The 12,774-nt window shown below is 50.0% G+C and overlaps 6 protein-coding genes across 6 annotated transcripts; 2 read left to right on the top strand and 4 right to left on the bottom strand.

Moving 5' to 3' along the window:
* Positions 1-1,819: 1,819 nt before the first annotated feature.
* Positions 1,820-3,312, bottom strand: N7477_004907 (uncharacterized protein; the record flags this gene model as incomplete). The annotated part of the gene is made up of 4 exons (XM_056966570.1): positions 1,820-2,698; positions 2,753-3,107; positions 3,195-3,202; positions 3,259-3,312. 4 exons carry the CDS (start codon positions 3,310-3,312, stop codon positions 1,820-1,822), a joined length of 1,296 nt encoding a protein of 431 aa, XP_056823351.1.
* Positions 3,313-3,809: 497 nt separating this feature from the next.
* N7477_004906 (uncharacterized protein) lies at positions 3,810-5,126 on the bottom strand (the record flags this gene model as incomplete). Its single annotated transcript, XM_056966569.1, has 1 exon — positions 3,810-5,126. One exon carries the CDS (start codon positions 5,124-5,126, stop codon positions 3,810-3,812), a length of 1,317 nt encoding a protein of 438 aa, XP_056823350.1.
* A 213-nt stretch (positions 5,127-5,339) lies between these two features.
* On the top strand, positions 5,340-6,101 carry N7477_004905 (uncharacterized protein; the record flags this gene model as incomplete). The annotated part of the gene is made up of 1 exon (XM_056966568.1): positions 5,340-6,101. The coding sequence occupies one exon, from the start codon at positions 5,340-5,342 to the stop codon at positions 6,099-6,101; it is 762 nt and encodes a 253-aa protein (XP_056823349.1).
* Positions 6,102-6,177: 76 nt separating this feature from the next.
* On the bottom strand, positions 6,178-7,622 carry N7477_004904 (uncharacterized protein; the record flags this gene model as incomplete). Its single annotated transcript, XM_056966567.1, has 3 exons — positions 6,178-6,632; positions 6,691-7,480; positions 7,554-7,622. 3 exons carry the CDS (start codon positions 7,620-7,622, stop codon positions 6,178-6,180), a joined length of 1,314 nt encoding a protein of 437 aa, XP_056823348.1.
* A 2,296-nt stretch (positions 7,623-9,918) lies between these two features.
* Positions 9,919-10,692, top strand: N7477_004903 (uncharacterized protein; the record flags this gene model as incomplete). The annotated part of the gene is made up of 1 exon (XM_056966566.1): positions 9,919-10,692. One exon carries the CDS (start codon positions 9,919-9,921, stop codon positions 10,690-10,692), a length of 774 nt encoding a protein of 257 aa, XP_056823347.1.
* Positions 10,693-11,347: 655 nt separating this feature from the next.
* Positions 11,348-12,667, bottom strand: N7477_004902 (uncharacterized protein; the record flags this gene model as incomplete). Its single annotated transcript, XM_056966565.1, has 3 exons — positions 11,348-11,630; positions 11,687-12,445; positions 12,498-12,667. 3 exons carry the CDS (start codon positions 12,665-12,667, stop codon positions 11,348-11,350), a joined length of 1,212 nt encoding a protein of 403 aa, XP_056823346.1.
* Positions 12,668-12,774: the final 107 nt, after the last annotated feature.

Raw genomic sequence — 12,774 nt, 5'->3', positions numbered from 1 at the left:
TCACGTGAAATGAGCCAGTCGTATTTCTACGCGGCTTTCTGGGTGGAGCCTTGTACAAGAAACCTCCTAGAGTTACGTTCAAACGGGCCCGAACCGTCGAGCCACAGGAACCAGCGTGTCGGAGTCTAGACTCCGATGTCCTGGGCCCCCGTCTACAGTACAGTACAGTACTCTGGGAGCATCCACGACCTGCGTGTCCGTTTAGCTGCATCCTGCAGGATCCAGCTGCCGATCCCCGGGGTTTACAGGTTTCTCGCTTCTAACGGCTGTCATTATCCCCGTCGATTGGCCAATTGCGTTCCCCTGATCCCTCGTCGTTATCCACATGGACGCGCTTTCGCGTTCGACCCAGTTCGCGTGGCCTCGCTGAAGGATAATTTCCAACTAAGGGGATCTTCCTGCAGGAGATCGTTGATCCCTGTCCATATATGGTTGATTTCCCAAATCGCCTTGTACATGGTGTCCATTCCAGACGTTGAAATTGAGTGGAATTGTAAACTACAAACCGTGGCTCCTTTCACCGCCAAACAGGGAACCTTTCCAGCCCCCCCTGGCGACAACATTACAACACACAAAGGATCGCTCAGCATCCCCCTGCTAGCCGCACTCTTCCGGCCTCCTGCCTACGGTGCACTACGCGCTTCCTGGAATATCAGCCCATGGATATCCACCGCCCATAGCCATCTAGGGAAACTCATTACCGTCAGTCTAGGGAACCTAACTCGACTAGGCAAGAGTTTAGGGACCGAACAACGTGGGAAGCGGGACATGATTCAAGCCAGACTCCACTTCGCTCTGTCAATGGGCCTCGGCGACCGGCCTGGTGTTTTATGCTTTTAATGCAAGGGGATTACCACTTGACTCAATTGTTTCTTTAGTTGCCCCTATAAATTTCTTTTGCGTCAGATATGCGCCCGTCATGCACCATGCTTATTTCGGGATCTTTCCTCCATACAGCTTTCCTCTTTCGCGAGGTCCCCGAGGCCTCGATTCTCCTGAAATAAGTTAAAGTTCGTGCCTTTCTGCACCGACCACCCGCCACTGAACGTGGTCACGATGCATTGGCTGATCGCCAGAAGGCGATCCGGTGCCTTTTGCCTTCGCATGAAGTTGCATGAAAGTATTCCCGAAAGACCTACATCGTGCAGCGTCCGTTTGGCGAACAGGTGGCCAGGATTAGTTCGGATCCGGGGTCCGACCCGCACGACGTTCGCTTGGGACCTTCCACACCGGTACTTTCATTGACGCACGTCCAGTGAGATCTCGGAACAGCGTTTGTACCGACTTATTTGACGCTGAAAGCATACTACGTAGAATTTGAGTGGCGGTCTATTTGGAATTCCGGATTTTAGCGGATCCTGATAGCGGACGAACCTCATTCAATGGAGAACCTGCTTTCGAAATCTTGGATCTTGGTTGGATATCGAGTATCCACCATGTGGAATGGCGAGCTCTGAGCTCTTTTTCTATTTAATTTTCTGACGCGCGGGGTTTGACAGCTGTGGAACCTAGCGCAGTATGGACATAATCCCGGAGGAGCCTTTTTGGTAACTCAACCCCACAGCCAGACATTCGGGACTGTAAACAAGTGAACGTCTTAATATCATTTTCTAAGAGATCGCATTGCCTCATGTCAGCTATGCGGCTCTCTAACAGCATACAAGTTAAATATACGATGTAGACCCAGAATCAAGCCAGGTTATATCCATTCGCTCCTCTGTCAACAGTCGGCTGCTTTAGTGCTAGTTCATGATATCAATTGACCCCTCTCTCATCTCCCGCGGGACGCCGGCATGGTAAACGGAGTACACCGTATCAGTTACGGGGGACAAAGGACCAGCTGGAGCCTTGGCCCAGCGCCCTCACCCACAAAAAAGTCCCTCATTCGATACTCGACGTCACCAATCCTGACCCCGGTGCCACTCACGACCAACAAATCAAACTTCCAAAGCAACCTCGCAACGGTCAATGAAAGCTCCATGATCGCCAGCTGTCGGCCGGGACAACCCGTTGCGCCCGCGCTAAACGGATGAAAACCCGTTCCTAGCGCGTGTCCTGCATCCAGCCATCGCTCCGGCACAAACGAATGGGGATCCCGGAAGACTTCCGTTCTGTGAATTGCGTACGGACTCACACCGACATTCGTGCCCGGCGGATACATACATCCATCGATAACAAGTCCCTCGCCCACGATCTCCCGCGGCAGGTGGCCTGGCGTGGGGGGTGAAAGGCGAAGGCTTTCATCGATGCAGGCGCGTAGGTAGGGGAGCGTTCCGAGTGGATTGCTATGGATGTAGTGGATCTTGCTGGGGTCCGGGAAGGTGGTATGAATTTCGTGCCGCAATTTGGAAAGGGCTAATGGGTGGTGCGCTAGATAGAAGAATGTTGCGGACAAAGCACCTGATGTGGATTGCGAGCCTGCTACCATCAAGAGAACACTTTCACAGGCTAGGTCACCGAGTGTGTAGCTTTGACCCGTTTCTGGGTCGCGGCCGTTAAGGAGGTATTCGAACATGTCTGTGCTTCGCTTTTCGGTGGAGATATCTTGGGCCCAGGCCTGGCGTCGGGCTTTTAGTTTTTGGAGGCAAAAGTCCCGAAATCTGCCGTTATCGTGGAGTGACTGGCCTCCTATTATGGGACCTAGTCTTGTCTTGAAAAGGATCCATCGCAAAATCTTGGTGAAAGGGTGATAGCCCAGCTGGATCGATCAGTGACACTGGCTGGCCGCGGGAAGAGAGCTGTTAAGACTCACAGATGTCCAGCCTGCTGTGGCTTTAGGAACAAGTCCAACAATTGAACGATCCCCATCTTGTGTTGTAAGTCCAAAAGATTGTCCATATCCTAGATCTCCCAGAATATCGAAGATCAAGTAATTGCACCACTCTCCCAGATCCACACATCTATCGCCCTTTTCCGCCTCAGCACCAAGACACTCTATCCACGTATCGATGAGATTACAAATTCTGGGCTCATAATTTTTCAAAGCTTTTTCGGAAAATGCATGAGACAGTAGTCGAACGTTTGACCGCGTGTCGACTTTTCTCCCTAGCCGTGAAGGTGCTCTCGAAGCCACCAGCTGAATCTCGGACTGTTTGATACCAGTCTGACTTGATCACATTAGACTTGCGTGACTTATAGATCGTTTCTATTGCTGATGTAGTATTAATTGAGATATGATCGGGAGTAAAGCGTACCACAGATCCTACGTGTCGTGAGTGATACGTTGCTGACAGTTCACTGTTGTGGAAGCAAAGATACCGTATTCCATGTGAAGGCTGTGAATCCATTCATGCCTGTCGCCCTTTCTCGCATGATAATAGTGCGGAAAGGCAGATAACCGGGCGAGGATGGGTCCAGGGTACCTTGCCAGAGTGCTGAAATAAAGTCGGTATAATACTGTGCTCAAGACCTGTAGCTCATCAGTTGGGTGTTCCAGTCTTGAAAGAGGTGACTCGCTAACAATTATGATGAAGATCCCACATATTCCTTGAAAGCCTGTTTGTAGCTCATGCATATTTCTAGGTTGTGGTGGTGATATGAGTCTCTCTTTCGCCTTGGATAGTCAGACGCGGGGTGGGAGTCTACGTATAGCCAAGGCGGTCGATAAGCTTACGGCATTCAAATAATGTGCGTTATGGTCTGTTTCATCACACGGACAAAAATAAATACAAATGATGTCTAGACAGTTGAAATGATCAATCGATAGCGGATTGACAAGCCAAGTTGTCACACTGGGATCAAGGGCTTGTGAATAGAAATCGAAAGATCTAGGTGCAAGTAAAGGGTACGCACTAGATCGAAACAAATCTCTACAATTTCCCCAGTCTCTGATCCGGTTTCATTCTCTTCTTTTCCTCCGTCAAAGCATCGACATAGTCTCGTCCAACACTCTGCCTCTCCGCCAAGCTCTTCTGAAGCCACTCATTGTGTCGCCTTTGGGGCCCCTCGGCCCAACGCTTAGACTCGGTAGCAAGGAAATCTGCGACATGACCCGCCACTTTGTAAAGGTTGTGATCGAAAGTCATGGTGTGCTCTCCATCCTCGATCACAACTTGCTTAACAGCGCCGAGTCTCACCCCTCCATTTCCTCCAACGCCGATTCCAGTCAAACGAAGCCTTTCTTCACGAACCTTCACGGACCCAAAGGCAGGCGAATTGTTTCCACCAACATATAGTGCCCAGGGCCGCATATTTGGCAACATATCCCAGGCTTTCTTCAACTCGGGTCTGTAGAAAACACCCCATTGTTGTCCTTCCGGATCAACATCGGGAACGGATTCTCGATCGGCGAGAGTCACATCAGCTATACCACCAGGCCCGCGACCAACGCCGTTCGCGTTCATTCGGCCTATCAAACCAACAAGTTGGTCCTTTGGCGTTGTAATGGCCCACTTTTCACCGTCCTCTCCTCTTCTTTCATAAACACCGTATTCTCTGAAACGTTCCCTCACGCTCCTCTCCCAATTTTTGGCATTATGCAATCTGAACAATTGGGTCTCCGCTTCTTTCCTCGTTGGATACACATTTTTGAATTTGAGAATCGCGTTTGCCCAGCCTATTGTCGTTCCCATTCCATATATCGGGTCAATGCCTGGTTCGATGAACGCAAGAGAGTGGAAAAGACTGGGATGCCAGTTCGACATGTGAAAAAGCTGATTGCAGCCAAATGAGTGGCCAAGTCCGATGATCGGTCTAGCCATTTTGTCACGAAAGTGGTTTATCACGCCCATGAGATCGCGTGAGTGGTCGTTCCAGGAGGGTTCGCAACCCAAGTTGTGTCGGTTTGCCACGGCGCTTTCGCCGATGTTGTACATGTCCGCGATCCAGATTGAATTAATCGTTGTTCCATTCTGTCGTGCTCTGTATAGTACTTCTGCAAAAAGAGGCTCGTAGAGCTCTTTGATGAATCCTACACCTCCTGACGCGAGGATGGTAATCGGAATAGTGTCTTCGTATCTGAACGGTTCGTTTCGAGGAATGTATTGTTTGACCGATACATGGACGCCTTTCCTATCATCGAATATGGCGCGCGGATATTCGCGGAACGGAGAGACAGGGACAAGGTGGGAAATTATGTCAAAAGGAAAGTCGGCCTCGAGAGGCGGTACACTGAAGGAGGCAACCATCACAGCAGTGGCTCATAAGCTATCGAGCAGAGAAGGAAAGTGAAAAAACGATCTTGCAAGATGGAATTTGTGTGACTCTAGTAGCAGCTCTTGTCGGCTTTTCTCCCCAAAGCTGCAGGTCAGCTTCACATGGTTGAGATGGGGTTGGTGTTTAGCCACGAATCGGACAATATAAGCGACGAAGAATTGGTTCACATCAACCAACTAAAAGATATGTGTGTCTATATACCCAAATTTAGTTGGAGAAAACCCGAAACTTTCGAATTTGACTGTCGTTTGTCTGCTATAGTGAACCTCGCTAGCCTCCAGATCGAAATTTCCCGTCAGCCGAGCGATGACAATGCCAAAGGCTCGGTTTTGCTGTCCCCCGCTTCACCATCTACCCATCGCGTCGCTGACCCCACTTCGCTCTCCCCGTCTGTCCTCCTTACAATGTCGCTCCCATCCAACGCCACAGTAGAGACTATTTCAGTCCGTCGACTGACTATCGACATCAACACGCCGTACAAACAAGCCATTGAGCGTTTCCGCTCCCTGGTGCCGCCTATCAAGCTGGGCGACCTACGCAATGCAACTAGCCCCGATCAAATCGAAGCAGTAGTTTGCGACACCGCGACAACAACCGAGTTTGTACTATTCACTGAATTTAACCACGGGCAATGGATTCGTCATTTTCCTCCGTTTACAACGACGCCAGAGACCGCTGGCGCCGGACGCGGAGTCCACCGCTTCATCTTTGGAAACCCTTTGTTTGCGATCACGATGATTCGTGAGGACGTCGAAGCAGCCATGCATGTTCCCTTGGACTGTGGCTTCTTTGAGCAAGCAGACGAATCGGCAAAAATGGTGATTTTGTTGCCAGATGGTCTCGTCGCCGGACACGCCGGTGCGGCTGAGAACGAGGCGCTACATGTGGCCGCGCTGGCGCTAGAGGCTAAGGTGTTCAAACTGGTGGAAGCTATAGCAAATTCCTAGGTTCGGCGGTCCATGTGAAAACTTTGAACTGGATTTATAACTGGTCCTTCAATCATCTACGGATATTTGCGTTGCTTCATGCAGTTTTCTTGGGCACAAAGGCCGATCCTCGCATCTTGAACTCAGGTGCTGGGCTGACGCCACCGCGGTACCATAACGCTTCATCGTTGCGGTTGAAGGACTCACCGTCTATTCGTAGACCAAAATTCATGTCTTTGGTTGCATCTTCTTCGACCCATTGGCAATCACGAAATGCGATCTGGAGGTCCTCGTAGCGAAACTTGCCGCGACCGTGGTAGTGTTTTCCGAGAAGGGGAATGATCGCTTTACTTGCAATCGGACTATAGTAATGAGGGATACGAGAGAAGAGGTGGTGCGTGACGTGGTCGGAGGAAATGTGGTGCATGAAATGCGTGCCTATGATACCAAAGTCGCGGTCAATGGTGGCCGTGGCACCGCGAAGGAAGGTCCATGAGTCTGCAGTGTACTTTGGCACTGACGGGTGCGTATGGTGAAGATAGGTGATCATCACTGTTGTGAAACATGCATCATTAGCTACAAGATCTGGTCAAGGGCCTGTGGCTCTTACCTATCCAGTGGTTTACCCATGTCCAAGGGACAATGTAAACCCAGAACAGGGTCTCGAAGGAGCCAAACACATGATACAGGTGATATAGTGCCGCAATTGTTGTCAAACATCCGATATCAGACAGCAAGATGGCCATCTTTTCTGACTCGCGGAACATCGCTCCCCACGGGTCGAAATGGCTGTGTCTCCAAGCAGACATACCCTGTTTGATCACAGCCGTAGGAGGGCACGTGATGTTGGATAAAATATACCAATTCCATCCAATGGTCTGCTGCAGTATAATGCGAAGGAACAAGACAAACGGGGCATCTTGGCCGACTTCTTCGAGCATCTCCGCTGCCTGGCCGATCTTCTCCGCATAGTCATCCCGTCGGGGTGGAACATAGTTGAGATCTTTCTCAATGTGGTTAGCATAGATGTGGTGACGACGGTGCGTTGACTTCCAAGAGAAGTATGGTGCAAGCAAGGCTGAGTGCAGAGTAAAGCCAATAAGGTCATTTAGAAGACCGGAGGTAGAAAAGCCACTATGGCCGCAGTCGTGGGCGATAACCCACAACCCCGTCCACACGACCCCTTGAGCGAACCCATACGCGTTGACCACCACATAGTACGCAATGGTCGACTGACTCACAAACTCGGTATGAAGCAGGTAATGGAGGCTACCGAGCAAGATAGCGGAGTAACTTAAATCGCGGGCGAGATAGAAGAAGGACCAGAAGAGATTTGGCCGGAAGCAATAGTCGGGGATGGCATTTCGAAGCTCTTGGACGGTTACTACTTTGTTGAGATGCTATGCAGAGAACGAACGTTAGCTACTTCAAGCATCGTAGGTTTCTCATCATAATGTGCTCCGATTTACTTACTCCGCCATCAACTAATTCAGTAGGATGGCATTCTTGCTGAGTTTGAAAACCAGTCCGTTCTTTCTCCATATTGATCAAAAGAGAACGAGAATGCCCGTAGTGATCAAAGACACAATAGACATACAGATTGCTCGTCGAAAGATATATCCTCCGTGCGGGGTACCACAGCGGACAAAAGTATCGGGTGAACTTGACTTACCCCATTGTGTAGGTGCTTCTCCAGTAAGACTTGTACCGTGTTCCTCCATCGGGAATGTCCCATTGATGCAGTCTACTGCATACTTAGCATGCGAGAAGGCCGAAACCGAGATATTTTTTATTTTTCGTTCTAGCGTTGTGCAAGCGTTGCGCATGTGTTGATTGGGTGGTGGTGGGAACTCGTACCGAGAGTGGTCTCGGCCCTGTCAGCCAAATCCACATCACATTCGTGGGGGGGCGTATCATGTCGAGGAGATATCGTGTTTGACTTCCACGCTAGGATGGCAAATTCCTGCGTCAGATGTGAATGGCCAATTTCGTGGGTCTGGGGCAGAGCTGCAGGTTTCTAGTGCTGAGATCAGAAACCCTGTGATAAGAAGGCCGAGGGCTGCTCGTGATCACATAGTATACATGGCATCTTGAGCTGTGAATGGTCCGCCGGTACCAATTAGGCACCTAGGCAGTGATCATGCTTATGTGGAAGCTATTGAGTGACCTGCAAAATCTTGTTTATCAAGGAGAAACATATCGAGAACCACATTTAGATGTGCTCAGACGTTTTTCTTGTTGAATGAACAAGTCAGTCGACGCCTCCAATTCCAATGCGGGCCCCCTCATTCCTCGTGTAACCTGAGAAGACTATTTCTCTGGAGAAACAATAACTCACATTAGTGCCATTACGGGTTCTGGGCTTACTTGTGGGGGTCCAAAACAGATGTTTGCCTTGCCACGTTACTCTCCTTGTCAATGTCCACAATCTCTAAAGCGCCAATGTTCAAATACCGCAAATTAAATCATCATGTCTCATCGTGAATCCACGTAATCTATCCTGCACGAGGATTTACCAATGAAATGATGCTTTTCCAATGAGGGAAACCTCTAAACCTCTCGCTTTTGCGTCAAGAAGGATATCCTCTGCCGCGTTCTCCGCCACCATGTAAGCTGACACAGCGTGGATAGTACTAGGGACGCGGCTGCACCAAAGTGTTCACAACACGAAGATCGGTCTCACCACAGACCCGAGATTTCCAGTCAAGGACAAGCATTGGATCCTCATCAGGGCCAAAAAGATAAGTACATGAGGCATGGTGACCCCGAGCCGTGTTCATGATACAGTTGGATATCTTCAATTGAGATGACGTCCTCTTCAGATGAACTTTCTTGACCTTGACAAGGTGGCTAAATATTCATCACGAGTAAGATTGGTTTCCTCTTTGTTAGCCTCAAGATCATTTGAAGAGCGAGAACCCACCAGTTTCGAAGTATTTTAAAACTATCTGGGGCATACGCAGCGGGTCACAGAGCTTCACGGAGCCCGCAGTTTTGCGCGGGCGTGCCTTTAAAATAGCCCCAAGCGGACTAGTCATAGCGCTTGATGAGACTGATGCAGTCACTAGGGAAGAAGCCGTCGAAGTTGATAGGTCCGCTGGAGATGAATCTGCCGTGACACGACTCGGGTAAGAGATTGTACAAACGAGGCTTGGACGGAAGTAAACAACACGGTTGCCCGGGCCGAGATCCTTTTACCATGACGATATGAAATGTATTAGCGCGTCACAATATCTCAAATTGGGAGATCATTGCAGCAGAGAAGCAGCTATCTAATGACTGATCTACACAGAAAGTGCACGGGTAGTACGAAGACGCTTGCGACATTTTCTAAATGGTAGCTTTCTTTGCCGAAGGGAGCTAAAGCTCGATGAATTTACCTCTTTGTCGACAAAGAATTCCAGGATGAAAAATGAGAAGGTCTTTTAACCGCTTGGCACCTTCTCGCCGGACATGACAACAAATGGTACAGAATAGCGAGGCTAGTGCAATGATTGAGAGAAAGATGATAGATTCGGCTACCATCGGCCTCGTGTTGTCGCACGCGCATGAAAAGCCAAAGCCTTGTCCTAGATCCCGAAGACAACTATCAACTCGGACCGATTTCGGCTTCATTCATGCTTGTTGAGTCGCCGTAGATGTGCCAAAATCCAGCACGGAGTGTCTCGGTTGATTTCGGATGTTAAAGCGATCTTCGTTGCCCCACAGCTTGCGGTTAGACTCGCCCAGGGTCGCTCGTCAAGTAAAGGGCGCGCGACCCTGCTTAATAAACCAAATGCCGATTATCTGCAACTTTCCAGGCCCGCCTATTGTGCTTTCTTTTCCAACAAAACTCAAGATGTCGCATGAAAACGAACGCCACCATATCGTCGCCATTGAGGCCCTTCATTACCAAATTCCAGATTTTGACATACCTGTGGAATACACCAAGGCTATCCACCGCTGGACCGAGCCATCAGAGCTTGTTGAGCGAATTAAAGATGCCACGATCGTTATCACTACAACAATCCGCCTGCCTTCGGAGGCCCTAGATGTTGCCGTCACTCCAAAACTTCGTCTCATTGTGATCATGGCGACCGGCACAGATTGTGTTGATCTAGCAGCAGCCAAGGCCCGAGGAATCCCTGTGTGCAATTGTCCAGGTTCAAATGTGGACAGTGTCAGTGAACACGCTATTGGACTTTATTTTGCGACGCGGCGAAAGCTTGTCACATTGCATAATGCAACCATTGCTGTGCCTGAGAGCTTGGATCGCAATACAGAATGGAAAATGAACGGATCGTTGCGGCCGAAAATGTCTAGATCGGACGGACTGGGCCCATTTTTGTGTAGCGATGAGACTGTCGCTATCATTGGATATGGTATGCTAGGGAAGCGAATTGAAGCCTTAGCGAAGGCTCTTGGCATGAAGGTAAAGATAGCCGAGCGGAAGGGGGTGGCTCCTCGAGGAGACCGGATCGCTTTTGAGGATGCCTTGAAGGAATCGACGGTTTTGTTTTTTGTGCTTGCCACGAAGCCCAGAAACAATCAACTTGATCTCGACGGCAGAGTTACAGAAAATGTCGCCTCACGCTTTGTTGATCAATGTTGCAAGAGGCGGAATTGTCGATGAGATGGCCTTGTTAAAAGCTCTTCAGAGCCGTACGATTGCAGGAGCGGCCACTGATGTTTACGCCATAGAACCTTGTGGAAGAGGAGATTCCCCTTTATTGAGCCCTGAAGCAGCTGAGTTGAACTTGGTTTTGACACCGCACCTCGCTTGGTATGCGGAAAGAACCTTGCATAATCTGGAAGCTACTGGAAAAGCTACAGTCGAAGCATGGTGTCGTGGTCAGCCTATCAATCTAGTCCAGTGATGTACCGAGCGGTACTCATTTATAGCCGTCCAAGATATATATTCTAAAGAACTCATTCTCATGATACACAAGTGGTCGTCGTTTTCGTGCGATAATGCCATGAGCTTTGGATAGATCTAGCATGAATTACATGCAAGTAAGTCAGGTCCCTAGCCAGAATATGCATGGTCCTGACAGGGAGTAGCGGTCGAGGATCCAAGGCCTAAGAGTCTCAGTCCTGACCACAGGCTTGTGTCGATCAGAGCTTCTCCATATCTAGCTTGAAGCAGTGGTATTTAGTAATGAGGACCCTGAGAGGAAACTTGAGAGAAGGAGTCTAAGTTGCCGAAGCAAAACGAGTCTATCTAGCCCGAGCACTCGTCCAACCTCTTCGATCGGACCCATCAGAATGTTGGTAAAATATACAGAAGATCACAGCTCATCCTTCATCTCCGCCGGCGGAGGCATCGGTCGACCGCTATCAGTAGCCAGATCGACACCGATCTTCTTGCGCCACTTCTCCCACAATGCATGGAAATCTTTTTCCATACCACTCTCCATCTCGTCCGGTAAAACAACCACATACTCAACGTAGAGATTGCCGGGCTCATCGTCACCCTCCCGGTGATCATGATCATGCAGCCCACCAACAGAGTACGACGGCATCCCCTCCCCCTTCACCGTCTCAACAGCCAAGGGCTGCACAACATCCCCCCTTTCCTCCCAAGCCTAACAATATGACCATCAAGATGCGTCACATTCCTGCTCCACCCACCCATCCAGGCCTCTCTCAAAGAAAGCGTCTCCTTGAAATAAAGATCCTTTCCCTTCCTCCTAAAGAAAGTCCCATCAGTCCTCTCCGTCTCCTCAACCCCCAACTCCGCCTCCTTCTCATCAAGAATCACAATCAAATCACCAGCAACCCAGTCCGGACTCTCATCAGCCTCATTTTCAAACACAAGCCGATGTCCCCGGTCCATGCCCGGCTCGATCTCAGCAGTCGTCTCAACACTTTTTCTAACAACCCGCGCCCCTTTACAAACCGGACACGGATTCTTAATCTGCTTCCCTTGCCCTCCGCACTTGTCACAAGCCATCTGAACCTGCTGGAACATGCCCGGCGCAAGCATATGTTTCTGAATCACCATTCCCCGTCCATTGCACCGATCACAAGTCTCGACCTTGTGATCCCGCGATCCCGACCCTTCGCATGCATCACATATTTGCTGCTTCTCAACCAGGAACGTGATCTCGCGACCCGTGTAGAAATCCCGAAGTGGTAATTGCGCTTTCACTTCCATGTCCGGCCCACGGCGCGCACCGGACGAGTGTCCAAAGTGTCCACCACCGCCGAAGAAGCGCGAGAATAGATCAAAGGGGTCACCGCGGCCGCCGGCCTGTTCCCCTTTACGATGTTGTTCGACGCCGGAGTGTCCATATTGATCGTAGATCTTGCGGAGGGAGGAGGTGGAAAGGACGTCGTATGCGTCTGCAATTTCGACGAATTTCTCACGAGCCGATTCGTCATTACTGTCGTGATTTGAGTAAATTGTGGGACTGTTGAGAGTGGGAGAGGACTCACGGGTTCTTATCTGGGTGGTACTTCTTGCTGAGCGTACGATACGCACGCTTGATGTCTTTCTCGGAAGCCGACTTGTCCAGACCAAGCACTTTGTAGTAATCTTCTGCTGCAAGCACAAGTACTGAGAACAGTACTACCGCAAGTGCGAGTAGCAGACGATTTATATACATCTCGTGGGTAGGCGAACAGGTCGCGTGTATTGGGAATCGGCGTCGGGGAGATTGTGTTTCCCGCTCGTGAGAGCTTGAGCTTCGAGAAGCTGGAGCAACGGGCGGTG

The sequence above is a fragment of the Penicillium maclennaniae genome (assembly GCF_028827695.1).
Source record: "Penicillium maclennaniae strain IBT 15551 chromosome Unknown utg000004l:1.0-3007600.0:1.0-3009580.0, whole genome shotgun sequence".
NCBI lineage: Eukaryota > Fungi > Ascomycota > Eurotiomycetes > Eurotiales > Aspergillaceae > Penicillium > Penicillium maclennaniae.
The sequence above is the reverse complement of the archived record's forward strand: the minus strand, read 5'-3'. Positions and strand labels throughout refer to the sequence as shown.